Source organism: Psittacula echo (assembly GCF_963264785.1).
Source record: "Psittacula echo genome assembly, chromosome: 3".
Lineage (NCBI taxonomy): Eukaryota > Metazoa > Chordata > Aves > Psittaciformes > Psittacidae > Psittacula > Psittacula echo.
This window is the reverse complement of record NC_137736.1, coordinates 111473195-111500335: the sequence shown is the minus strand read 5'-3', so window position 1 is coordinate 111500335 and position 27141 is coordinate 111473195. Positions and strand designations below refer to the sequence as shown.

Sequence of the window (27141 nt, the reverse complement as noted above, 5' to 3'; positions counted from 1 at the left end):
TAAGTGGTTTGGATGGGGAAGTAGAGAATGCAGCAGAACACAGACAACGTGGTGTAACAGGAAACATACAACTTTTCTTACAGTACATTTATACAAATTTACAACTTTGCAAATTAAATGGCTCTATAATTACGCAAGTGCTTTTTCAGAAATAAACACAGACCAACTCAATGATATTTACACTTTGTAACCTGCTTCAGGAACAGCATGATTTTGCTATAAAGTGAAACTCCAGTGCACTGAAAGTGCAACTCACCCTTTAGAATTAACTTCTCATGCAAAACCTCGGCAAACACCACCTGGCTTTGAACAGTCACAGCTCAGCTTCTTTATTTTTTCACTCATCATAATGCAAAGACAACAAGAACTTGTCCACATCCATGCCTGCTGGGAAAGAATTCGGTAACTTCTTTTTCTGTAGGAGACGAAGAGAACAGTTAGGTTAAGTACTGAGAGCCTGGGGCTACTGAAGAAGCATCCCTTTCTTCCTCAGCCTTACATCTGTGCTGCAGAGATAAATGCACCAAGCTCACACAGGAATAGACACGGGAATGGCTGTATGCTATCGGGTTAGGAGACAGGAGTAGCTGCATGCTCTGGTCCAGCAGGAGCCAACCCAGGCTTCAGGAGGGCACGGCCTCTGGCTCATCATGTACATAGCAGTAAGTCAGTGTTTCTTAGTATTTCAGGAGTGTGCTCTAAGCCCGGTGAGTTACAAAGCTATACCATGTTTTCTTTTGGATTCTTGCATATATCCCCTTTTCTCAATTCATCTTTGCTATTTGTCATTAAATCCTCAAGTCAAATGCATGGTGCTATGGACTGCAGGGATTGTGAATACATAAAATGTGGATTCCTAGTCCTGATGGTAAATGGGGATGCAAGAATGGCTTGAATTGAAACTATGGCAAGGCCTAGTTTGAGTTTGTCCTATTTCCTACATTCCACCTGGAAACATAGTTCAAAGTTAAGAATTTAGAAACTCATTTAACAGATTCCATAGGTATGTGCAGTGTCAGTAGGAGTTTACTTGTGGGTATCTGAAGACTGTAATGGAATCACAGAATAGTTTTGATTGGAAGGACGTTAAATATCACCTAATTCCAACCCCCAGCCACAGGCAGCGACACCTTTCACTAGATCAGAGGGGCTTGAACACTGGCCTTGAACACTGCCAGGGATGGGGCAGCCACAGCTTCTCTGGGCAAGTTGTTTCAGTGTCTCGCCATCCTCACAGTAGCAAACTTCTCAATACTTAACCTAAATCTCCCCTCTTTCAGTTTAAATCCATTCCCCTTTGTCCTGTCACTATACGCCCTTCTAAAAAGACCTTCTCCAGATTTCCTGTAGGCCCCTTTAGGCACTGGAAGCTGCTCTAAGGCCTTCCTGGAGCCTTCTCTTCTACAGATGGAACAAGCCCAACTCTCTCAGACTGTCTCAATAGGAAAGGTGCCCCAGCCCTTGGATAATCTTCGTGGCCTCTTCTGGACTCACTCAAACAGGTCCACATCCCTCTTGTATTTGGGCTATACTAGTCTTAAGAAAACTTAGGTCAGAGTAGGCTGAAGAGGCAAAGTTAGTAAATCTGACAAATATAACTATAGAGTATCTGGGATTTTGACTAGCACCTCTGAACCATCTCTTTATAAATATCTATACAGATAACTAATGTATGCTTAGAATTAACAAGTAAATGCCAGCACTTGCCTTTATTTTCTTCTTCTTTGATGGTGTCGGAGAGCTTTGAAGGTCTTTCCTAGTTGCAGAACGAGAATTTCTCTCACCCTCATTCAAGTCCTCCAGTTTCCTTTTCTTTACTGCGCTCCTTACGGATCGGAACTGCTGGGTGTTGTCCTTCAGGGGGGTTGCAGTGCTAGTCCTGGCAATGGCTGCCCGGGACAGGATCATGAGCGTGTGAGCAGCCATGCTGACACTGTTCTCGCTGCCTGTTTCACTGGCCGGGCTGCAGGCAGGCAGGTCTGGTGTAGCAGGAGGCACCATGATTCTAGGGGTGGTGCTGTCCTCGTTGAAGCGCCGACACATCGGTGTCCGCATGCTGTCTGTAGTATCATCTGTGTGCCTGTCCCCAACTCCAGACGGTGTACGGGGGACAGGCAATTCTCCGTTCTCAACTGTTTTACTAGTGGGGCTGTGCCACTGAATGTCTTGCAGCATTTCCACACACTGCTTAGTGAATGGGCTTGACAGGCAAAGGCCTTGGCTGGAAACTTTAGCTGGTTCTCGCTTTGGCTCCTTCGAAGACAAAGAAACGGACACTGAGGATTTGCTATTTCCACTCGACAGCGACCCTTGCTTTTTGTTCAGATCCGGCACTGAAGCAACTGTCTTTTCATTCCACAAGCTAACACTCTGTTGGCCGTTCGAGAGTTTGGCAGTGTCCTGGCTCTTCTGTTTTTCATCAGTATCCCTCTGCAATTCATTTTCTTTATTTGCTGTAGTCTTGTGGAAGGGATCTAATGGAAGCCCTGCAGCTGCTGCCTTCCTCTCAGGCTGCAGCTCCTTTGCAGATGCGCTTCTGTTGCTACCAACTTCTGGCTTACAGAGAATTCTAGGCAATGTTTTATCTTTTTCTCTCTTTGCTACCTGTGCCTTAGCAGAGGATGATGCAGAGTCAACAGCAAATACAGTATTTTCATTTCTTTCTTTCTGGGATAAACTCTTAGTAGTCTGAATTTGGGTGTTTCCTCCTGGAGCGGGTAGGACATTATCAAAGCAAAGCACTCTTCTGTGGCTTTCACTTTGTCTTGAACTTGAGCTTGTGCTTTCTATTGGTGCAACAGGTAAGTTCTCCTCCACCTTCCTTCCTAGCTCTGCAGTGATAAGCTTGTCTGAGTTTCCAGTCCTGAAAACAAGACGAAAACACTTTAGCAACATACTTGTTATTACTAGTCAAGTCCGTTTCATCTGTCTGGAAGTGCTCACCTGCCCCTCAAAACACCTGCTTAAAGCTCTCACTACTCTCTAAATGTATTTTATCAACACACAAACATCAGGAGTAAGGGATGACAACCGCAGAAAGCTCAGAGAAGGCCAAAAAGGATGACAAGAAAAGTATGAAAGAGAGACTGTACAAAGAACAAGTAGGTAGACTGGGGCTCTTCAGCCTGGAAAGAGAGATGACTGAGAGGAAATGCAACAGAACTCTGAGAAAAAGCCAACTAAAAGGAAACTACTATAACTTCCACTGGAAAAACATCAAGTAAAAGTAGTACCAGGGTCAAACCAAAACAAGGAGGCTTTGACAGTGAATGTAATTAATCCTGGGAAGATTTTACCCTGGGGTATTTGTGGATGCTGGTAGTTCACTTGAGTTCAAAACAGAAACAGAGTGCATTCATGACAGGATAGTCCATTCCAGAGTACTGGCTGTGGCTCTGGAAGCCCTTGGAGCTGAAGCTGCCAAGAGATTGCCAGAATACTCTGGGCAATATCATCATACGCACGCCTTGTACTCTCCCCTATGCATTACTGTAGGTGACAGGACACAGAGCAAGACAAAAAGTTTTCAGTGGGCATCTGGACGAGAGCTCACAAACTCCCCCAGGCTGGGTCTGCACGTGACAACCAGCCACATGAGTGTGAAAAAGCCGCCACTGTGCTGTAGTGATGTCAAGAGAAGGATGTTACTGCTCTGTCAGCTCATACCACTATTACGTCTGTGCCCTCTTCCTGCTTACACTGTGTTTCCAAGAAAAGCCTCTTCATATTCATCTCTGCTGGTAAGGTAAGCCTGTGCAGATCAGCCTTTATGGTTTGCAAGAGGAAATAGCAAATTAACTTTGGGATGGTAATTCTGGTACCTTTGGGGCAGTAAAAGAAGTATAGGTGGGGACAGTCTGTTCTATTTCCGTGAAATCTGAGATGAGGCAGAAAGCGTAGAGAGTAGAAATGAGAAATGACATCACTTTACAGGGAACATTTTGTTCTCTTTGCTCTGCAAAACATATGTCTGGAGATTGACTACAATTAACAGAAAGCTGAATTATCAAAGTGATATTATCCAAAATCTTGCTTCTGTGGCTTTTTAAAAATCACTAGTTTTTCCAGGCACATACACTGTATACATTGAGATACATTTTTTTTTAATAAGCTGACTTTATTGTTCCTGTGTTTTTCACTTTCCCAACATTTTAACTGAGTTCTGAATAGGTAGATTTTTTAAAAGTATGTTTTATTTTTAAACAATAAAACGATGTTTCACCTCTAATATTTAAACTGAACTTCTTATCTTCTCCTACACTTTTGCCCATTCGAACATTCTCTTGTTTCTTAAGTCCATTAACAAGGAGAGTTATTACTGAAGCCTTGCCTTCTCTTCTCTCACTTGCCCAACAGAAAAATAGTACCTATCCCAACTAGCATTTAAGTGATACTCATCACTTATAAAGTTAGCATGCTGTTCTCCTCACCATCTTTCCTTTGGCTTTTCACTTTAAAGGACCAAGCAGTGCTCTAATCTGCACAGCTAGAACACACAGATGCAGATCCCAACCTAACAAGCTCTACGGCCTTTGGGCCAGAGAGCAGTAAAGGCAACAAGGCTGTACTACAAAACCATGGGCAATATTCATCCGAAAAGGTGGAGGAAAAAAAAAAAAGGTTTTAGTCATTAAAATCTCCCAGTAAATGTAACAGGCAATTGCTCCTTGCTTGCACTCCCCTCAAACAGTTTTTATTTGACAACTGAGATAGGAGAAGTAAACACAAAGCCATACAGAATTAGCCTAGGAACAGTATCACCAGAATTCTAGCACGTGCTGCACCAGTATTAGCACACATCTGTACCAGTGCTCCTAGCAGACAGACAGGAGAAATAAAGGGTGTGCTTGTGCCACTGTTAATAAAAGCTGCTCTCCCCTCCACCAGTACCATTCAAAGTAATTCATAGCAGGAAGAAGAAAGCAGGTTTGAATAGCTGGCTCTACTGACCTTTGTGTTCGAGAACTTGCGTGGTTCAAAGGCTCAGCTACGCTTGGTACCAGTTTTCCTGGAACAACAGATGAAGTGTTAATAAACCACAATATTCCAAGGAAATCATCTCACAATTAGTACAATGATATTTCATGTGACAGATAACCAATAAAGAAAAACCCAGGAGAGAACTCTGCCTTTTTTTTGTAATTTTGAAGTTTACAGATTAATAGATTTGCAAAGGTCACCAACTAAGGACAGACAAGAAGCTTGCTGCCTACACCTAACAGATAGGCCCAGCAAGACAAAACCCAGGACACAAATACATGGCAGGGATTTCCAAGTGGGAAATAACTGCAGGGAACTCAGTTATCCATCAGCAAAGCAGAATGCAGAACTAACTATACAACCCCAGCTTTTTACTTCATTTGCAGCTTCGTTCCATTTTATGTGTAAGCCTTCTCTGTTTCAAAAAGGTAGACAGGCTAAAGCACAAATTGTCCTTACAACTCAATTTATTTTCCATTTTCAATTATTTTTCTTTACCCCCTCCCAACACTGAGAAACAAATGGAACTCCAGTCTTGTTTCAATTTCCCATTTAAAGAAGCAAGATGTCAATGAAATGAATATATACAGGTGCCTGAAATGGCAAAGAGAAAACAGCAGAGTGCATATGCATCCCTTCCTTAAAAAATGTTTAGAATTGCTGACTCTTCCAGTAACTTCTTTGTTACTATGTGGCTTGGTTTCAATGGCAACAGTAAACAGTACTTACAACCAACAAGATTAAAAACAATCAGAAATATAAAGAAAATTAAACTTTCAAAACTGCGTTACAGCCTTGAAACATTACACTGCAAAATAAGCTTGATCCCAAACTGGAATTATTTTATATGCTGGGAGTTCTTTGTAAACTGAGCAGATGCAGGTACAGGCCTCTTGCAAAGCCATCCCAGCAGTTACCTGGCAGAGCAGCAGTGATATGCATAAAACTTTATTCCTCAGAACCGACATGTCTTTAGAGCCCCCCCTTTTCTTGCACCCTTCTCAAGAAGGCAAGGCAGATACCTGTATTAGTCTTGTTTCTTGCTCCAGGAATCTTTTGTGATTTGGGAGGGATAGGTAGTTTTGGGACACTTCTGTTGCACACTGTATTAGCTACAGGCATATGTAGAACCTTTAAGAATCAAAATATTCCATTATAATTTATCACAAGATTCCTGATCAGCTCAGTTTTAATTCTGAAAAGTTCTATGATGTGCTACCTGGCGGGCAGGTGCTGAGAACGTATTTCCATTTTGTCCTACTACAGAGAGAGGTATCATTCCCACCATTCCTTGCAAAACAGGCTGCACTGGAGATGCAATTATAATGGCAGAACCTAAAAGATATCAAAGTATTACAACTGTACAGAAACAAAGAACACTTTACTGAAAAGAAAAGCTTCAAAACAGGTTTTCTTAAAACAATGCATACTCAAACCTGTGGCAAGAAAAGCTCTGGCTTTTTAGTAAACATTCACTGTCCTTACTATACATTATTACTAGAAAAACTAGAGAACATTATATTGAATTCTTTCATTAAAGTCTGTTTTCCTTTTTAAGAAATGTTTCAAAATGAAGCTTAAAGTATGACAAATCCATGTTAAGCTTGCATTTTGAATTGGTTTATAACAAACAGTAACACCAAAAGCTCATTTTGCTGCTTAATAAAAACAAACAACTATTTGCATCCTGCCCTCTACAATTACGATGCTCAAAAGTCATTACCAGAATTGTTTCTTTCTTCCAATGTACCCATAACACCTTCTGCTTACAAGCACACAACAAGCTGGGATAGCTTTGTCCCTGTGTATCCATGATATTCCTGGCTGGTAAGAGGTGTTAAACATAGTACACAAAGTTTAGTTAATTAGTGGGTTTGAGATTAATTACTCAAAAAAGAAAAAAACCCAAACAGCATAATAAGACTAATTTGAAATACTGAAGCCAAAGTTCCCTATTTAACTATTTAAATTGCTGTTAAAATAGTTATTTTCAGTTATTCTAACAGGTTGCTAGCTTCTGGCTGCCAGACATACAGGAATTGTAAAATAGGGAAACTATTATAGCACATTCACTGAAAAGTGGAAGAAAAATTCCAAAAGTGAAAGGAAAATTTATTCCACATTGTTCTTCAGTTAAATGAGCACTACCAGGAAAACTATCACATGCAGAAGGCAAACTTGTGTTTCTCTCTCTGTGAATAAAAAGAAGGTAATAGCTGCTTGAAGAAATCCCCATGACAGAAAATGCCTCTCAGTGCTCCAAGGTCTTGCACATACTGTTGCAGTGGCCTCTGAGCACAACCAAATCACTACACACAGAAATGCAAAGGTAAGTGTAACAAGTTTTTAGTTTTGGAAAGAAACCTAAATGTGTAATCACAGCTGGCTTATAGTTTGGTTTCACATCTTAAAAAGCACTGATTTTTTTTATTGCTGTAGTAATAAAAATGTACTAGGAGAGATTTTACATTATGGAAAGAAATAATGTTATACTTTCAGAACATACTGTCTAAATCTAGGAGAGGCTCTTGGAAAATGGAACAAAACAAAACAAGGGAGTAATTTTGGAAGGATCATCTGTATCTAGCCAGTTATCAAAGCTAAATATGGATACCTGTAACACAGCATTCTATTTGTAAGAGGAAACTTACTAAAACAAAACAAACAAACAAAAATGATTTATTTAGCCAAAACAACAAAATCTTTTCCTGTATAAGCCAAAATATGCTTCCTAAATTTATCACTGCTAAAATTATATCATGTAAGCGTCTGAAATACAAGGCTACTTCTTTCAAAGCAGCCTGGTCAACGACTCTTCGTAGTTTTTATTTTATTTTTAGTAGCAACTACTATACTCACAAGCTACATACTCCTGGATAGTTTTGAGGGGCAGATACAGCAGTGTTTAAAAAAAATGGTTTACTTTTCATGCAAAAAAGGAATAAAATCACTATATAAATGCCACATTTTCATTTTCTAACAATGAGGTTACCTTGTGCGAAGTTTGGGGAGACAGCCTGGTTTGCTGCAAATGTACTGCTGGATCTAGGAGGAGTCCGTAACTGTTGTACTGCTGGGGCCTGGGCAGTAAGTGGCATAGAATTGCCAGGCAATACAACTACATTTGATGGTGTTACCGCTGTTCCCAAGGCAGCTGGATCCGTCACACAGGTGGCTATATAAAGGTTGTTTGAATTCCCAAAAGCTGTGCTTGTTGCTGGCATCAACTGTATAAATCCCCCTTCCTTGGAAAGGCTAGTTGTACCTGCAACTGAAAAAACACTGCAGTCCTCATTCTGAGTGTTAACTGAGGTGACCACAGGATCCTTAGGTCTAAGCACAAGAAGATTCTGCTCTGCCAAATCTGAATCCACATTTTTTTCAGTGTCTTCTGAAGTCAGACATTTGGACAGGCCTGCAGTTTTGGTTGGGGATTTGGCTGGAGAAGACAATATTATAGTTGGCAAATTTTCTCCTGTGATGCTGGAAACAGCATTATTTAACTCTGTGTCAGATGAAATGAATGGATCATCGCTGATGATGATCTTGAGAGACATTATATTAGAAGGATCAACATCCATTGGTTGACTACTAGAAGATACACCGCTTATACTTTTGGCCTCGGTACCTGACTCATCTGTTGAGGATGCAGTTTCTGGGAGAGGAGAGTGGCATATTTCAGATGTAGTAAGAGTATTTTCAGTAGGTACTACAGAAATTTCTGTACATGCGTCATCACCAGAAGAGAAATATACGTTATCAGCATCTACTTTTGTAGAAGATGAAGGTTCCTGCACTTCCCCTTGTGTTCCCTCCAAGCTTGACAGTCCTGAAGGGAAGTTTAAATATTTCTTACAAGGCTTATCAAGTGTATGCTGATCATTTGAGCTAGTTTTGTTAGAGGTATCAACAACTTCAAGCTGCAACTCTGCTTTGTCAAGATCCGAAACCTTCACTGCAGATCTTGCAGCACAGTCTGACTGCATACTCTGCTCCTGATGGACAGAGTTCTGTAAAATACCAGGTAAGGCAGCTGTACCGTTTGTTGTGTCCTGTTCCTTTCCTGCATCTGCTGATGAGCTAGAAATTGAGGAATTGTTTTTTCTCAGCAGTACACTGTGGCCAGGGCTCCCATTAGAAGGGCTTTCAGTAAGTGTTTTTTCAGATAGTGATGTATCTGGTGATAAGTGACATTTACTTTCAGAATGTGTTCTGTTTTCACTGGCTGTACTTCCCTCTGCCAATGAAATCAAAGAAATCTGTGGACTACCAGAATGAACATATTCTAAATTAGGAGTACTTTGAGCACTATGACTTAATGGTCCTTTTCCAATTTCCATAGCTCTTTCACTTTCAGATACTAATGCAGGCAACTCTTTTTTATCATAAGAATCTCCACAGCATTCATTGCATTTGCTATCAGAACTCTGTCTCTTGTCAGGTTCAGTCAAACCAGGCACAGAGTCAAAAGTGATTTCAAGCTCTCCAATATGTTCAGGGGTAATGGTTTTAAGTACTTCAGTCTGTTTCCTTGGTCTACAATTCCCATGCAGCTGGTCACTAGTTGTATTTTTCTTAGCTGTATCATCATCGTTAATGCTGGTCTTCAAGGCACATGATGCTTCTCCTAACTGAAAACCTTTACAGGATAGCGATTCTCTAGGATTATCACCTGTAAAACAAAGAATAAATTAGTTCCATAATTATCAAACAGATTATCCTTTTACAGTGTTTTAGAAGCAACTTAGTTTCATGTGAAATAGTTTTTCATTGCACTAGTAAGTGGGGATAATGCTACTCATCCTTACTTTCAAGCTAAGCAGAAAGTATATGAAATGCCTATCTATGTACATTAAGCAATCTGGCAAATCAGTTTGTACATAAGTAGTAAGCATACAAATAACAAGCAAATGGCTTAAGTCAATAAATCAGATTTCCAGAAGCAAAAATAGCCATCTCAGGATAAAGACCTTTCGGCTCTATTTCTCACAGGCTTTTGCTGAATAGTTGCTACTGACAGACTGTTGCTAAGAATGGGGTAGACAGACTAAATGCACCTTTTGTCCAAAGCAAGTATCTTTTTGTGTATTAATTAACCAATACATTACAGAATAGAGAGAAAGATTAATATGGTTGGATGTAAAATATTAACTTTATGTGTTCCACAATGAATATTGCAAAGCATCTCTGTTTTGAATGACAAAACAGATTTGCAGCTATTTTGATTTCATTTAGGAGCTTATCAAGTACAACTTTTAAGTACACTGATGGATTACTGTTAAATTTGACAAACCTTCTAACAGAACAGGTGTATCCATATGTTCATGCAATGTACAAGTCAGATTGCATATTATCATTGAAAACAAAAAGCTTTTGCAATGTACAAGTTGTCTGAAAATATTTTCATGATGAAAAGTGACTAGAAAAGATCTTAAAGGAAAAAAATAACCAAAAAAACCCCCAAACTAAAACACAACAACCTACATATACTAGAGTCTTCTGTGCCTAAAGAACTTTCAAGTGTTTCCAGGTTATCCTCATCCACCAGGATTCCATTTTCTACTCCACTCTGACCAGAAATACCAGCAGGTAAATTCTTATTTACTTTGTTCTTTCCTATTTTAAAAAGAAAGCAGTAAGAATGATTAAATATGAACTTTACACACAAATGCGATTATTACATTTTAAATGAAGCATGGAGATTTCATATTCAAGAAACACAATCCTAAACTCAGAGAACTATTTGTCTATATTCATTACAAATCCAGAAATAGCACCAAAAAGTCCTTACTTTTTATGCGAGGATATCCCTGATCAGACAGATAGTAAAAATTTACAACAGCATAGAAGACCAAGTATGAACTATCATCCTTTAGACCAGAAAAGTCTAAAGCAACATCAATAAAGTAATCACTGAACCAGCACAAACCCAGAATCTCAGCCACAAGAAAATGCTGTATTTTAGTCATGTATAAATATAAAAATCTGATTCTGAACTGAGGGATGCAGATGCCCTACAGTCCATTCCTGTTGCAAAAGAGGCTTGCTTAATTACCTTTGCTTCTTCAAGCGATACCTGGGGAAACTCATCATTCATGATGCTTTATATTAATGGTACAATTGAGTGTAATATGTCCTACCATAATCAAACAAGTCAAAGAGTGCCTGAAAAGCTGGATCGGATTCTGTTTGTTCTAGAATGTCCTGTATAGCTTCTTCTGACATATGGATTTCACCCTGAGAAAAGACAAGACATAAAGAACTGTTAGACACCTACTTCCGTAACTTAAAAGGAAAACAGACAAGAACGGTTTTCTTTTGATTGCTTTTAGTTCTATTACTTCTGCTCAGCACTGAAACACAAAAACTAATGCTGGAAATATTTCTGCCACAAATTTAACATCTGTTGAACAAAATATTAGTGACTTAGTTTAAGAAATAAAGTCCCCCAAACATCTTCATCAGACATTACACTCTGCACATGCACACTGGAGTATTCTCTTCATAATGACCAGCACTGTTTATGAAGGACTAAATCTCCGGTCGCACTGGCAGCTTATGCAGATAGTATGAATGCCATGAGCCTGCACTAGCCAACCACTGGGGAAAAAAATCCCTAAATTAACCTCCATTTCTTGGTTATGCATGTATCTAGAAGACAATCCTAAGCAAAGCGAAGTTTTATTTCCTTTTCCCATTACAAGTCGTAGAATATAACTTCCAACTACTTTTCTGTGGAATAGAATTGGAAGGCGTAACTACATAGGATGCTGCTCTACAGTTACTTTTTCAAGCTGACTTGTTTGGTAGCAGCCCAGGAAGAAAATGAGCAGAGCACTCAGTACATATTCTAGCATTCAAATACAAAGTTTCTCCTGACTTCCCAGAGATTCTGTACAGTCTCTGATTACGGTGGTTCTACGGCTGGAGGACATCCCATATGACAGACTTTATTTTGTCTCAGCTACTCTAACTAAACCAAGAAACTCCTTTGATTTTTTTCTGCTCAGAAAAAATGGGATACAGCTTTCAGCTATGTATTTTGACAACAATCGACCTAAAAATCACCATGTGACAGAAGAATAGCTTTTAAAAAACAGATACCTCTACTTTATAAACAGGCAACTGCCTCTACTCTCCTGCCTTTTTCATGAGGGCTATGAAGATTATACCTTAATTAAGAGCCCTTCATAACTCTGTGACTGCCAGGTTGAGTGTTGCAGTAGCACAAAGGAATAACACTAGAAGTTTAGTTTGCAGAAATCACACTTCCTCCCAAAGCAGGAAAATACTAAATTTGAAGAAAAAGCATCCTTATTTAGGCTCCAAAGACAGTTTTTCTCTTGCTATACTAGACACTCCATGTTTATCTTGCAGCAAATCAGAGTATCAGATTAGACTGAACATGTTTGGAGACTGCCAAGATATTTCAAATTCCCTTGTTTTTCATAAGGCTTGATCAGACCCTCAGTCAGAAGCTGATCCCCAACTACCGGTACCAAAGATCCAGTGACAAGGAGGCAGCTGGCAACTGTAAGAAGCATACTTAAATTTCAGTCTGAGGGTAATGTTAGCAGCTAACCACTGCCAGAAGCAGTCCTACTTCCTTGGCTTTTAACCCTGCTGCATGCTTGTGCTGCCTTGTACAGGCACTGGAAATTAATTCAGAGTGCTAAACTGGCTCAAAACTGTTAGTTCAGCTCTTGGAACCTGTCCACTACCAAACAAGATGAGTTAATGCCTATGCAAGGGAAGTTGTGGAACCGCCCCTGGGCAGAAGCTAGACATTAGATAAGCTTAGATGTACTGTAAAACAAGCAAATGAATAAGAAGAAAGAAGAGAAAGAGGAAAGCAATCTCAGATATTAGGCAGTAGACAGAGATTCAGTATAGTTCCCATAATTGATCATTCTCATGTGCCTGGTCTTAAAAAAACCTGTGAGCATGGCAATTTACACCTACCTGGAGTCCAAGGATTTCATCAATTGAAGTCTCCTGCTCCGAGGGACCACTGTCTGTCTGTTTAGGTGCCTGAGCAACGCTGCCATCACTGGAACACATTATTCTTTAGTTCAGAACTCAAAAATAAATCAAATCAGAATACACATGAAATTTAGAGGTTCATTTTATTACCTGCCCAGGATTTTGTTAATGTTCTCAGCAAGCTTCTCCTGAAGAGATTTGTTGCTCAAGATTTTTTCTCTGGCATTTTCAATAACCAGTTGCTGGAAAACACAGTTTTAAAGTGGTCAGGTTTCTATTTTTATCATCACTAGAGAAGGAGCATGAATCTCCAACTTACTGGTAATAAAAAAAAAAAAAAAAATCAATTCAACAAAGAGAACACTCTTGGTAACAGAGAGACAGCCAATCTACGACTGCATGACACTGCTATAGAAACAATCCCAAAAAACATTCCTCTACTTCTACTCTCAAAGTACAGCAAGGCTTATTTTGCTTTGTTTTCCGTTCTCTACAAAATTACCGTATTATAACAATTTACAGGTATCTTAACAAAGCCAATATATCAAGGAAAAAACCCTCTACATAGCCATGCCATTCTCACTAGCTTATTACACAGAATATAGTTCAAATGCAAAAGAATAACTTTATCTTCTAAAGGCAATTTCTATAAAACCTAAGATAAACAACATGTAGAACACTAGTTCCCTTCAGTCTGATTTTTTTTTCTTAAATGTAAGTACCTTTCATAAGTATATACTCACTGGGAAGTTACCATCTATGAATTCTTCAAGGGGCTCACTTTCTGTTATTACTTCATCAGTGTCTTGAGAACTTCTAGTTGCTGAAAGAGGTCCAGCTGTTGTAATACTTTTCCTCTTCTGAGATTCACTGAAACATTGCAGGAAATTCATGATGTATTTTGTGAGAACATAGCAAACATTAGACCTAATGGTCAATAAATCCAGTGTTTCTCTTCCTTCTTAGCAAATGACAAATTTTAATCAACAGAAAATTAACTACATATTGGAAATACAATAAAAGCCAATACCCGATTCATTATGTCACATGCATACATTGTGTCCCACTTCACAGAGGTTACAAACAAATATGTAGACTGTGGATAAACAGCACAATGGCAAATGGAATTCCAAGCCCACTATTCAGTTGGGATTTTTTTCCCCTCCTAGTAAACATGACTAACTGGTGGTACAGGTTTTAATTAACTGCCACTCAAGAAAAAGATCTGGGCATCACCATTGAAAATAAAGACCTCTCAAGAAGCAGCTGTTGTTAAAGAAGCAAACAAATGTTATGTTGCATAAGAATTTAGATGATGAATAAGAAATGTAATGTTTTTATATGAGATCAGGGTGTAGACTCTTCTGAAACCATCAATCAGCAAGTGCACTAAAATCACTTACATACAAAAAAATCATTTAGGAATAGAAAAGGACTTGGAAAGAGTATATATGAGTAAGGGTCAGGAAAAGTGATAAGCAAAACCACCCACTGGGATTTAGTCAGGGATAAAGACAACAAATGCAACACAAGGAGAACGGTCAATTCATTAAAAGGATATTGGACTGCAAGGATAAAAAAAATGGAAAGCTAGCATAAAACCAGGTATTTTTACACCACTTTTAGTGTGAATATGAAAGTTTTTGCTGAGAAAATTTACTGAAGCCAATAGTTTTTCTAAGTTAGAAATAGAAAAAATGAACATTTATATCAATATTGAGAAATTTTATAACTAATATTTTGGAACGAACAATAAGTCTCAAGATCCAAGATTATTTCCCTATGTCTAATAATGGAATAATGTAAAGACCAGTTGTAGGCAGTAAAGAAGCACAAATAGCCTCCTTTCTGTCTGTCCTAGGTTCAGCTGTTAACAGTTATTTTTCTCTTTCTTAGTAGCTGGTGCAGTGCTGTTTCAGCTTCAGTCTGAGAACAATGCTGATAACACACGGGTGTTTTAGTTGTTTGCTCGGTAGCACTCACCCTGATCAAGGACTTTTCAGTCTCTCATGCTCTGCCAGTGACAAGGGGCACAAGAAGCCAGGAGGAAGCAGATACAGGACACCTGACCCAAACTACCCAAAGGAGCACTGCATATCACAGCATGTCATGCCCAGTATATAAACTGGCAGCAGGTAGAGGGGTGTTTACTCAGAAGGCCCAGGTCTCTGCTCCAGTCAGGCTGGGTATAGGTTAACAGGTGGTGAGAAACTGTATTGTGCATCACTTGTGTTTATTTTTTTTTTAACTTTCCCATTTTAGTTTTATATTTGTAGGGATTGGTGCATGGACGGGAAGCTGCTAGGAGGGACAGGAACCAGCTGACCCTGGGGAGGTGCTTGGGCAGCAAATATAAGGAATTCTAACTGCGCAATAAATAGCTGATGACCCGCATTCCATGAATGCTCTATGTCTCAGCCCTAGTTCGGAGGGAACTAGTGCTTCCGTCCCTCACCACACGAGTAGCGAGAAACTACAATATTCTCATCCCTTGTTATTTCTCTTATCATTATTATTATTGGCGGTAGCAGTAGTAGTTTTGTGTTATACCTCCGTTACTGGACTGTTCTTATCTCAGCCCATGGGAGTTACATTCTCTCAATTCTACTCCCCATCCCTCCGGGAGCAGGGAGGAAGAAGAGTAAAGAAGTGAGCAAGCAGCTGCGTGGTTCTATTGGCTGGGTTCTACTCTGGGCTTAAACCACGAGACTGTCTAATGTTAAGTTCTTTGACTTTCCTTTCCTTAGTGAAACATCACACACTGGCCACTCTCAGTGGATCTTAAACATGAAACACTCCAAACAGCAAAAAGCCTCGTGTTTACCTTTTCCGTCTTCCTGGAGAGAGCAAGTTTGAATGAAGCTTTCGTTCTTGTGATGCTGGTACCTGAATGTGGATGAAATCTCCTGCTTCATAAAGAGAAAAAAAAAACCAAACCTGATGCCAGTACTTTTTCTAGTGACACTGTTAAAGCACTACAGATATCTACACATTACTTACTATGCTCCAAACAATTTTCTTGGGAGTTCATAACAAATAATTTGGTATTACCATGAAAATTATTCTTTTTACATATATCCTGAAAAAACCCATGCACTTGATGTGGATCATTCCTATCTACTAAAACAAGTGTTTGGGTTCAGTGTGAGACCACAGGATAGAATAATGACAGATTAGTGCACTTCTGATCTCTGCGCTCACATAAGCAAGCAAGTATACAAGAGCCATTTCTCTTTTGGGCACTCCATTTTTTTAATCATCTGAACCAGTCTGAAGAGCTAGGGGAATAAAGCATGAATTTTCTGGAACTTTTTTGGTGGAAGACGATAAAGCCTGATTTCAGACAACTACCATCTATATTCATAGATTTTTCACAGAAAAAAGCAGGTTAAAAATATGTGCAACTTACCGCTGCTCTTGTTTTCCTGGGTTTGTGACTGGTGCACAAACAATGTATTCAGTCTTGTCTGTGATATGCTTTGATTTATTGTTGGCCTGTGAATAACTTGAGGAGATACAACAGAAGAGGAATTCTGTGGCCCTGACTGATAGGCTACTGATAACGATCCTGAGTTTGTAGGAGCTGACTGCTGAAGCATTCTCTGTCTTTTCATTTCCACAATTCCACTTCTTGTACGTGCTGGAGATAATAAGACAAGATGGAAATATACGATACAGGAATTTGAAAAGATTGCTGATTTGCCAAGACCTGATTAAGGATACTCCACAGAAACTTTTTTATGTTCAACAACTAATTCATGAAACTCAAAAAGCAAGCAACACCCATTTTTGTCTTCCGTGTTACAGGTTTGAGCCTGTAAATAATTCAAGAAGTTATTAAAAATAATTCAAATTAATTCAAGAAGTACAGCCAACTTCCATAGACATAGTAAGCATATCACTCATGTAATTGACCCTAAATGAAACAGGTAAACCAATGTAAGTTTCCATTTATCAGAAACAATTTTAGATAAAACAAGTACCTTCTAATATTTTGCTTAGCTATATGTTCATATGCATAAAAATTGTTTCAAGATTGTAACATGCTTTTATATTTGCCTTCTACAGAAATGCAACTGCATCATAATTAGACTGATTATGTTGTCAGTTCCTCTAAGAACCACAGATTCAGTCAACAGCTTCAGGACTGAAACAGCAGCTTTTAAAACTTTTAATCCTGTAAACTTCTAAAAGATTTTCAGCAGAGTAGAAAATGCTATATAGAGAATTGATGTGCCTTGCAAAAAGCTCAGCTTTTATTTGATCACTACAGTAACCCAGACTGCACTGAAGACATTAGACATGCTGAAAAAAAACCCACTGCAGAAGAGATCTGACATTTTAAGAGTAAGGCTGCATTACTGCAGCATTCCCCCATTTTTTGCAAAACATAATCTGAACATAAAGCCTATTCATCCCATGGAATTGGAACAGTTACTTACTCCTTTGATTAGCAGAAAATCCTGTAGAATTCTGCATGCTCCTAAAAAATAAAGTAGGTGACATTAATAAAAGGAGCACAATGGAAACACTCAGCTACACAAGGAGATGGTATCTATCATGATTACGTCAGTCTGGTCCCAACCTCACATTACTTCAGAAACCTTCAATCTACTGATTGCTATTTTTATTCTTTCAGACAATGTCCACAGATAATTCAGATGAAGCTTACTGTTGCATTTTTGATCAAGTAACCACAATGGTGAATCTGATTCTAAATGAGTCATAGTGTATTGTTTTATTACAAGAAGGCATGTTCTCAAACTAATGCCCTCCTTATCTGCTGGTCCTGCCTTGAAATGTCAGCCATCAGCTGTCACATACCTATCTTTTTCACCAGAGGCAATAGGGAGCAAAACAATTCTCATAGAATGATAAAGGGAACTGATCAACATGACTCAGAGTGAATTTTTACTGTCTTTATTTCAAAACTATATTACCTGATCTGAGAAAGTGTATAGTCTAATTTTTTCCACAGAGATGACATCATTGCTGGAACTTCACTTGTTGTTTCTAAAATAAGACACAAAACCAAAAAGAAAAACCAAAATTACAAATGCTTAAACCAGACACATATTGAGAAAAAGGGAAATCACATGCAAAATCATTATTATGGATACAGTTCCTGGGTTTGAAAACCTAAATGAAACTGAAGAGAAGACATTCATGATTATAATTCTCAATGGAATCTGCACACAGTGTCATGGGCAAACACCAGCTAATGTAACCTAATTAACTTCTGGAAAGGGTATTCATATTTCCAAATCACTTGAGTGCTTTTGAAAACTGTAACCTGGCAGGCAGGCCTTTAAAAGTAATGCTTTATTTTAAGGTGTCACCCGAACAGGTTAAAAAAAAAAAAAAAATCACTTGGTAGATTTGAAGTGGAGAACATTAAAGTAAAAATGGAAAGACAGATCAATTCATATGGTTTTTCAAGGTGCCAAGTACAAAGTATTTTGAAGAAAGGATGTTTGTGTCTTAGTTACCATTTCTATTAAACCTAGCGTGAAAAGAAAAAACAATCAGAAATGTTCCAAACATGGTAAGTCTTAAATTGCAAGTCTTAGAACTAGGCCCACTACAATCTGATCATACAACACATACCAAAGAATTGTTAGATTTGGAAACATTTAGAAGCTCAGTAACTGCTTTTAAAACCAGGAAACACTCTAACTCCATCTCAATATTCATACAAAATAGAAGTTATTCTGTAATTATTTTAGTTAGTCTAAAAACAAGACAAGAAACATTTCATACCATAGGACTCTTCCTGGTTATATCACAGAATATCTCGAGTTAGATCCATAAACATCATCGAGTCCAACTCCTGGCTCCTTGCAGGATTACTAACTAAACCTAAACCATATGACTATGAGCATTGTCCAGATGCTCCTTGATTTCTGATAGGCTTGGTCTCATGACCTCTTCCCTGGGGAGCCTGTTCCAGTGACCAACCATTCTCTCAGTGAAGAATCTTTTCCTAACAGTCAGTCTGAACTTCCTCTGATGCAGCTTCATTCTGTTTCCACATGTCCTATTGCTGGTCACCAGAGAGAGATCAGCATCTCCCCCTCCTATTTATAAACAGTACAATTTTACAAGCATAAACCCATACCATTTGCACACTTTATTACATCTTTGTACTTTGCTACCTTAAAGCTCTGCTCAAATTTGAAGTGAAAATATACATCCATATATAGGTGAATATATTGCCTCTTCATCAAGCAGTTCACAACAGATCAATAAGAAAAATAAACAAAAATCTCATTTTCAAGGCTTACCTTTTGTTTTCATGGCTACATATTCATTAAGAATAGTCGTCAAGTTTTTTCCACACAGGGACTGGAAAAAAAATACTGGTCTTAGAACCTTTACTTGTAACTTACACTTCATCTGCTGTACCACATTATATTTAAGCAGTTCATTAGAATACTACACCCTGCTGACACTCAGCACAGGAACTGTTAATTTATGCTGGTCTCAAGCTAGGCAACCTACACAACAAGATGCCATTATGAACACAGAATCTGAAGTGCTGCATCTCATTGCACAACACTGATACAGCAGTTGGAGCTGCATAACCTGGTATAGCAGGTATAGCTGCATGACATCCACTCACCTTCCCTGTTACGGAATAAACCCCCAAAATAAGATGGTGAACAGCTGTAACAGAATAACGATCTTGTATCATCATGGAACACAACATGTGTTAAGATGCAAACATGAATTTCTGTCTAATGTAAAATTCTTAAAAGTCACGCAGAATTAACTTTCCTATCATATTTACTTGTTCTGCTAGTGAGAATTTTTTCTTAAGAATCCAGGTAATCTATTTACATCTGTTTATTCTAATTTTTGCTAGCCATGGCTCAGTTCACCATTTCCAACTCTCAAAGCTCCTGGGTCGGAGCAATCCCAGGCACAGCTACAGGTTGGGCAGAGAAGAGATTCAGAGCAGCCCTGCAGAGAAGGACTTGGGGGTGTTGGTCGATCAGAAAATGAACATGAGCTGGCTTCAGTGTGTGCTCGCAGCCCAGAAAGCCAACTGTATCCTGGGCTGCATCCAAAGGAGTGTGACCAGCAGGTCGAAGGAGGTGATCCTGCCCCTCTACTCTGCTCTCATGAGACCTCACTTGGAGTATTGTGTGCAGTTCTGGTGGCCTCAACATTAAAAGGAAATGGAACTGTTGGAACAAGTCCAGAGGAGGGCCACGAGGATGATCAGGGGACTGGAGCAGCTCCCGTATGAAGACAGGCTGAGGAAGTTGGGGCTGTTCAGCCTGGAGAAGAGAAGGCTGCGTGGAGACCTCACAGCAGCCTTCCAGTATCTGAAGGGGGCCTATAAGGATGCTGGGGATGGACTGTTCATCAGGGACTGTAGTGATAGGACAAGGGGTAACGGGTTCAAACTTAAACAGGGGAAGTTTAGATTGGATATAAAGAAGAAATTCTTTACTGTGAGGATGGTGAGGCACTGGAATGGGTTGCCCAGGGAGGCTGTGAATGCTCCATCCCTAGTGGTGTTCAAGGCCAGGTTGGACAAAGCCTTGAGTGGCATGGTTTAGTGTGAGGTGTCCCTGCCCATGGCAGGGGGGTTGGAACTAGATGATCTTAAGGTCCTAACTATTCTATGATTTTAAAGTACACTAAAAAGTTGTAAATGAAGTTCAGTGGCCTGTTCTGAATGAATACGCCAAAACCTTGGATCTCGGAGAAGATTTCTGAATACTGTGGATAAAATCCCAGATCATATATTTAAATGTTATATTAGAGGACTGAAACTTAAAACAGGAAGAAGATGCCCTCATAAACATTAAAAAGTTGATACTTAACAATATCTAAGTCCTGTAATATGCACTATATTAAAATCACATTCTGTATATGTTAAAAATGCAAAATATCTAATTACCCTGTAGCAGTATGTACTTATGTACATACACAAATACACACTGTATTTGTGCAAATCCAAAGTTCCACATATTACCTGGGACAAAGCAGATGATACTGATCAGAGAGGAAGCTGAACTGAAACAATTTTTCTCAACAAAATTTGGTATCCTAAGATAAAGCTGTGGTACCTTACCTCAATATTTAATATGTACTTGAAATGGATGTCTAGGATAGGAAAGCAATCTCTAATAAATTACAAGAGCAGCCCTGAAATCAATAAAACCCTTGTGACACCCTTCCATAAATCAACCTCAAAGCTATAAAGCAGACCAAATGTAACATACTGAAACCAATTTGCGTATTTTACACTTAAATGCTTCTTAGTAAGATTAAAAACTAGAAACCAAGTAACTGCTAATACCACAGGATGAAAAAAAACCCACCTAAAACCCAGAGCGCATGCCCTAACTAAAAAATTGAAGCAGTATTTGAGAAATACTTGTTACACTGAGATATCTCAATTTTCTTTCCTATAGATGCAAGACAATTTAAATTTCTGTTTCGCAAACAAACTCACCAGCAAGCAGGCTGGAATAAACCCATCCTCTGTACAGTGCTCTGCATATTCTTTCAAATCTGAGCTTTCCAAAATAAATTCACGGCAGGTAGCCAGAAGTTTTTCTTGTTGTAAATACCCTGCAAAAAATCAGATGGAAATTTTTGCTGTTTTATTCACTACTCCTGCTCAATAGGTATCAAAGCATTAACATAACCAGCTGCATACAGTGTTGAAATAAGATTTGTATGTTGGACAAGGACAGGGAGGTTATTTTCAAAACAGACACATCTTCCAAAATATTTCTGTAATAGTTAAAATCACAAAGAGCACAAATATATTAGTGATACCACACAGGATTTACAATCTCTTCAAGACTGGAAGTGAGGCAATATGAAAAATTTCTGATTGATCTTTAGCACAAACAGTACCGTGCAGACAAGAAAATGAAAGTTCTTGGCTCAGGAGGCTGACAAAACAACCCTCGCACAGGCTGAACAACTCAGTGTGATAATTAAATGTAATTCTCTAACATTCTGTTAATAAAGTGCATTGCTATGTAACAATAGCTCTCCACACATCCTCCTGTTTCAAAGCAAGTAAAACCTGTGTAGTTGTTACAACAGTAAGATTTATTAAAAAAAGGGCATTGTGCAAAAATTAATAACAGCAAAATGTTTCCCCCCACTTAACTGTAATTTTCATTTCGAATAGATGTACCAGCTGCAACTTGTGCTCTGCACACACCCCAAGACTCATAACTTACCTTAACAGGACATACACTGAAAAAGTTTACTTTTCCAAAATTCCATTCCTCAGCAAATATGTTCTGCTTTAATCAAACTTTTTAAGACCTGCTTTAATCTTCAAATACTCTAAACATTAAAAGACAGAAATAGACCAATCTGAATGAAGGATTCTAGAAAAAAGAACCACAAAAGAAAATGTCTCTTCTTTGTTGCTTGTAGCAGAACTGAACATGCAATGTTTTAAAGAGAGGATAAAATATGTGCCTAATTATACAAGGCAGGATACATATACATCAGCGTATCTATTTCAATGGAGCCCCAAAATGATCCACGTCAGTTCAGGAATGCCTATAGGAAAATGCAGCACTAAGTCAGAACCACACAGCTGCTCACTCACTCCCCCCCATTCTTCCATTCTCCCTCCAGGCAGGATGGAGGAAAATCGAAAGAATGTAAACCCCACAGGCTGAGATAAGAACACAAAAGTATAATACAAAACTACTACTACTAATAATAAAGGTACGTAGCGAGTAAAAGACAGATTAGGGAGAACGTAGGCCCCCTTCGGAAGATATTGGGAGAACTGGCTACCCAGGATTTGGAGAAGGCTGAGGTTCTTAATGACTTCTTTGCCTCAGTCTTCACTGGCAAAGTCTCTGACCACACCACCCAAGCCTTGGAAGGCGAACGCAGGGACTGTGAGAAGGAAGACCCTAGGCCCACTGTAGGAGAGGATCTGGTTCAAGACCATCTTAAAAACCTGAACGTCCACAAGTCCATGGGACCTGACAAAATCCATCCACGGGTCCTGAAGGAGCTGGAGAATGAAGTTGCTAAGCCACCGGCCATCATATTTGAAAAATCATGGCAGTCAGGTGAAGTTCCCGATGACTGGAAGAAGGGAAATATAACCCCCATTTTCAAGAAGGGGAAAATGGATGACACGGGGAATTACAGACCAGTCAGTCTCACCTCTGTGCCTGGCAAAATCTTGCAGCAGATCCTGCTGGAAGGCATCCTAAGGCACATGAAAAACAAGGAGGTGGTTGGTGACAGCCAGCATGGCTTCACTAAGGGGAGATCCTGCCTGACCAATTTGGTGGCCTTCTATGATGGGGGTACGAAACTGATGGACAGGGGCAGAGCAGTTGATGTCATCTACCTGGACTTGTGCAAAGCGTTTGACACTGTCCCACATGACATCCTTGTCTCTGAATTGGAGAGACATCAGTTTGATAGATAGACCACACAGTGGATAAAGCAGTGGCTGGATGGCCGCATGCAAAGAGTTGTGGTCAATGGCTCGATGTCCGGCTGGAGACCAGTAATGAGTGATGGCCCTCAGGGATCGGTGTTGGGACCGGTCTTGTTCAACATCTTTGTCGGTGACATGGACAGTGGGATTGAGTGCGCCCTCAGCAAGTTTGCCGATGACACCAAGCTGTGTGGTTCGGTTGATATGCCGGAGGGAAGGGATGCCATCCAGAGGGAACTTGACATGCTTGTGAGGTGGGCTGATGCCAACCTTATGAAGTTAAACCATGCCAAGTGCAAGGTCCTACACCTGCGTCGGAGCAGAGAAGAGATTTAGAGCAGCCCTGCAAGAGAAGGACTTGGAGGTGTTGGTCGATCAGAAAATGAACATGAGCTGGCTTCAGTATGCGCTCGCAGCCCAGAAAGCCAACCGTATCTGGGCTGCATCAAAAGAAGCGTGACCAGCAGGTCGAAGGAGGTGATCCTGCCCCTCTACTCTGCTCTCGTGAGACCTCACTTGGAGTATTGTGTGCAGTTCTGGTGGCCTCAACATAAAAAGGACATGGAACTGTTGGAACAAGTCCAGAGGAGGGCCATGAGGATCATCAGGGGACTGGAGCACCTCCCGTATGAAGACAGGCTGAGAAAGTTGGGGCTGTTCAGCCTGGAGAAGAGAAGGCTGCGTGGAGACCTCACAGCAGCCTTCCAGTATCTGAAGGGGGCCTACAAGGATGCTGGGGAGGGACTCTTCATTGGGGACTGTAGTGACAGGACAAGGGGTAACAGGTTCAAACTTAAACAGGGGAAGTTTAGATTGGATATAAGGAACAAATTCTTTACTGAGAGGGTGGTGAGGCACTGGAATGGGTTGCCCAGGGAGGTTGTGAATGCTCCATCCTTGGCGGTGTTCAAGGCCATGCTGGATGAGGCACTGGGTGGCATGGTTTAGTGTGGGGTGTCCCTGCCCATGGCAGGGGGGTTGGAACTAGATGATCTTAAGGTCCTTTCCGACCCTAACTATTCTATGATTCTATAATTCGATAAGGGAAATAACAAGGGAAAAGAATATAAAACTAAAAAGGGAAGAAAAAAAAACCCAACAATAAAGCTGGTTTACAACAACAAGTGATACACAGTACAGTTGCTCACCACCTGCTGACCGATACCCAGCCCTGACCCAAGCAGTGATCTGGGCCTTCCGGGTGACTCCCTCCAGTTTATATACTGGGCATGACTGGTGCTGTGGTATGGAATACCCCTTTGGCTAGTTTGGGTCAGGTGTCCTGTCTCTGCTCACTGGCAGAGCATGAGAGACTGAAAAGTCCATGATCAGAGTAAGCTCTACCGGGCAGTAACTAAAACATTGGAGTGTTATCAGCATTGTTCACAGACTGAAGCCAAACACAGCACTGCACCAGCTACTAAGAAAGAGAGAAATAACTGTTACAGCTGAACCAGGACAATTGGTACAGCTTTCTTACAGTCAAGTTCATGTAGACGCTTATGTAGAGTTGCAATTTTTCTTTCTTGAACCTACTACTACAATATTGCAAGGCATGACCAAATGCTTGCATACAGGGAAATTTGGCACATACACCAATTTCTTGCAAAATAAGGCATTCCCAAGTTTAAAAATGCCTAAATTAAGATCTGTGCAACTGAACTCCTGTGCACACATTGTATAATGGCATAACAGTACACAATGTTTAATGTCACCAAAACAAATTAAGAGCACAAAAGGCATAGTACCTTCTGAACTTTCTTAAGAAATGTAATGACACACATCTAGCTTGTAGTACATATTCAATTTTGTATTAATTAGAAAAAGATATATTTTCTTATGTATTTTTCTGTGGGTGAGCTCATTGTATTTTAGTTTTGTTTGTTAAACCAATATTCATCAATATTCACAGGACTAGAAAGACTATATAGAGAAGGAAAATAAAAAAAGGTTAAAACAAAAAGGAAGAATTGTTGCACTGGGAATCCTGTTTATCCACCCAAATTCAAAGATGCCTCATAGAAGAGGAATACCTATTAGAAGACAGAAAGAGCTACAGTGAATATCCTGTTCTACAACCTTAAATGCTAAGAAGCTTAATAGACATGATACATGCACCATGCCACAACAGAAACAAGATAGCACAGATCATCCTTAGGACACTTAATATTGCTCAGTTGTATAAAGTCCCTGGTAAGCATGTGAGAAAGGTTTTCTACCCAGACACCTGCAACTTAACCATATTTTTAATAGAAAAGTACAGCAAGATACCTTCCTTTTATGATTTTAAATGTTCTTTTAAAATGCATGGGGTTTCTAACAATCCTCTGTTACTTCATAATAATAAAAACATCACACCTCTTACTAATCTTGCTTCTCAAGACAGTAGCAAGAAACACTTCAAGTAATATTTAAAACTAAAATGTGCCAGGGGAACACTGAAGAAAAGATACAGTCTTAATAGCTTTACATTCAAAAACACTGTGGACAACTGAAAATCGAATCTCAATGCAAGCTGCCATGAAATCCTGGCAACCTGTGCCAAAATGTGCCGATAGAATCACAGAACGGTTTGGGTTGGAAGTGACCTTGAAGATCATCCAGTTTCAACCTCCCTGCCACGGGTGCAGGCACCTTCCACTAGATCAGGTTGCTCCAAGCCCCATTCAACCTGGCCTTGAACACTGCTTCTCTGGGCAACCTGTGCCAGGGCCTCACCACCCTCAAAGAATTTCCTCCTAACATCTAATCTGAATCTCCCCTCTTCCAGTTTAAATCCATTCCCCCTTGTCCTGTCACTACATGCCCTTGTAAAAAATCCCTCTCCAGATTTCTTGTAGGCCCCTTTAGGCGCTAGAAGCTGCTCTATGGTTTCCCCGGAGCTTCTTCTTCTCCAGGCTGAAAGGCCCAGCTCTCTCAGCCTGTCTTCATAAAAGATGTTTTGGATCACCCTTGTATTCCTCCTGGAATCGTATACTTTTAGTACTTCCTTCACCAGACAGCTGTCTGTACGTGGACACCAGAGACCACCACGTTCTCTTGGAGTCACAGCCGAGGAGCAGTTACCGCCGGGCGGGCTACCCCTGCGCCCGCGGCGGCTCCAGAGGCCCCAAAGCCCCTCGAGACCGAGCTGCGCTCGCTTCCCGATAGAGATCGGGACGGAGGACAGCGGAGGGCAGCCCAGAGACCGCTGGGCCTGGGGCTACGCCTCGGAGACAGAAGCAACGACAAGCCCGGCCTAGGGGAGCCGACCACAGCGCGGTCGAGGGTCAAGAGCGCAGGGGCTCCGTGCTCCTGCCGCGCCGAGGGCGCTACAGGCGGCTGACGGTCCCCAGCAGAGACCCCATGGCGCGGCCGCCGTCTGCCCCCGCCCCGGCAGACCCGCCGCGCCTCAGGGGCGAGAGGCGGCCCCGCCCGCCCTCGCTGGCTCAATCATTCACTCACCCAGCACCAGCCGGGCCACGTCGGACGGCAGCAGCATGGCCCGAGGTGGCAGCGGGAACGGGGGTAAGCAGGAGGCAGTGGGACACAACTCTTTGAATGCACAGCTCAGCCGCCCCGCCACCGAGGCGAAGGCGCGGAAACTGCCAGCTAGCGCCAGCCCAGCTCCTTCCGCCGGAACTCGCCTCAGCCGCTCATCCGCTTCCAGGTCCGCCTGCAGGCGCTGGTGTGCGTGCAGGCTGCTCTGTACCTCACCGCTCAGCTGCACGCTGCTGGGAGGAGAG

General features: G+C 40.6%; 1 protein-coding gene across 1 annotated transcript; it reads right to left on the bottom strand.

The window, feature by feature from the left end:
• Positions 1-55: 55 nt before the first annotated feature.
• On the bottom strand, positions 56-26971 carry NPAT (nuclear protein, coactivator of histone transcription). The gene is made up of 18 exons (XM_080613990.1): positions 26861-26971; positions 21434-21552; positions 19248-19308; positions 17904-17976; positions 17406-17446; positions 16373-16603; positions 15788-15872; positions 13707-13833; positions 13114-13205; positions 12943-13030; positions 11121-11217; positions 10465-10596; positions 7973-9652; positions 6200-6315; positions 6003-6111; positions 4951-5008; positions 1708-2863; positions 56-415 (listed from the first exon to the last, which is right to left on the bottom strand). The coding sequence occupies exons 1-18, from the start codon at positions 26895-26897 to the stop codon at positions 338-340; spliced, it is 4380 nt and encodes a 1459-aa protein (XP_080470116.1). The 5' UTR covers positions 26898-26971; the 3' UTR covers positions 56-337.
• Between the last annotated feature and the right edge of the window lie 170 nt (positions 26972-27141).

What these genes read in the sequence shown, in the direction of transcription:
- NPAT (XM_080613990.1), bottom strand. Translation starts at nt 26,897, where the DNA reads ATGCTGCTGCCGTCCGACGTGGCCCGGCTGGTGCTGG. An exon ending in TGTAGCCATGAAAACAAAAG is followed by an intron (nt 17,977 to 19,247) that starts GTAAGCCTTGAA and finishes GTCTTATTTTAG; the next exon opens with AAACAACAAGTGAAGTTCCA. An exon ending in TATACACTTTCTCAGATCAG is followed by an intron (nt 17,447 to 17,903) that starts GTAATATAGTTT and finishes TTTATTTTTTAG; the next exon opens with GAGCATGCAGAATTCTACAG.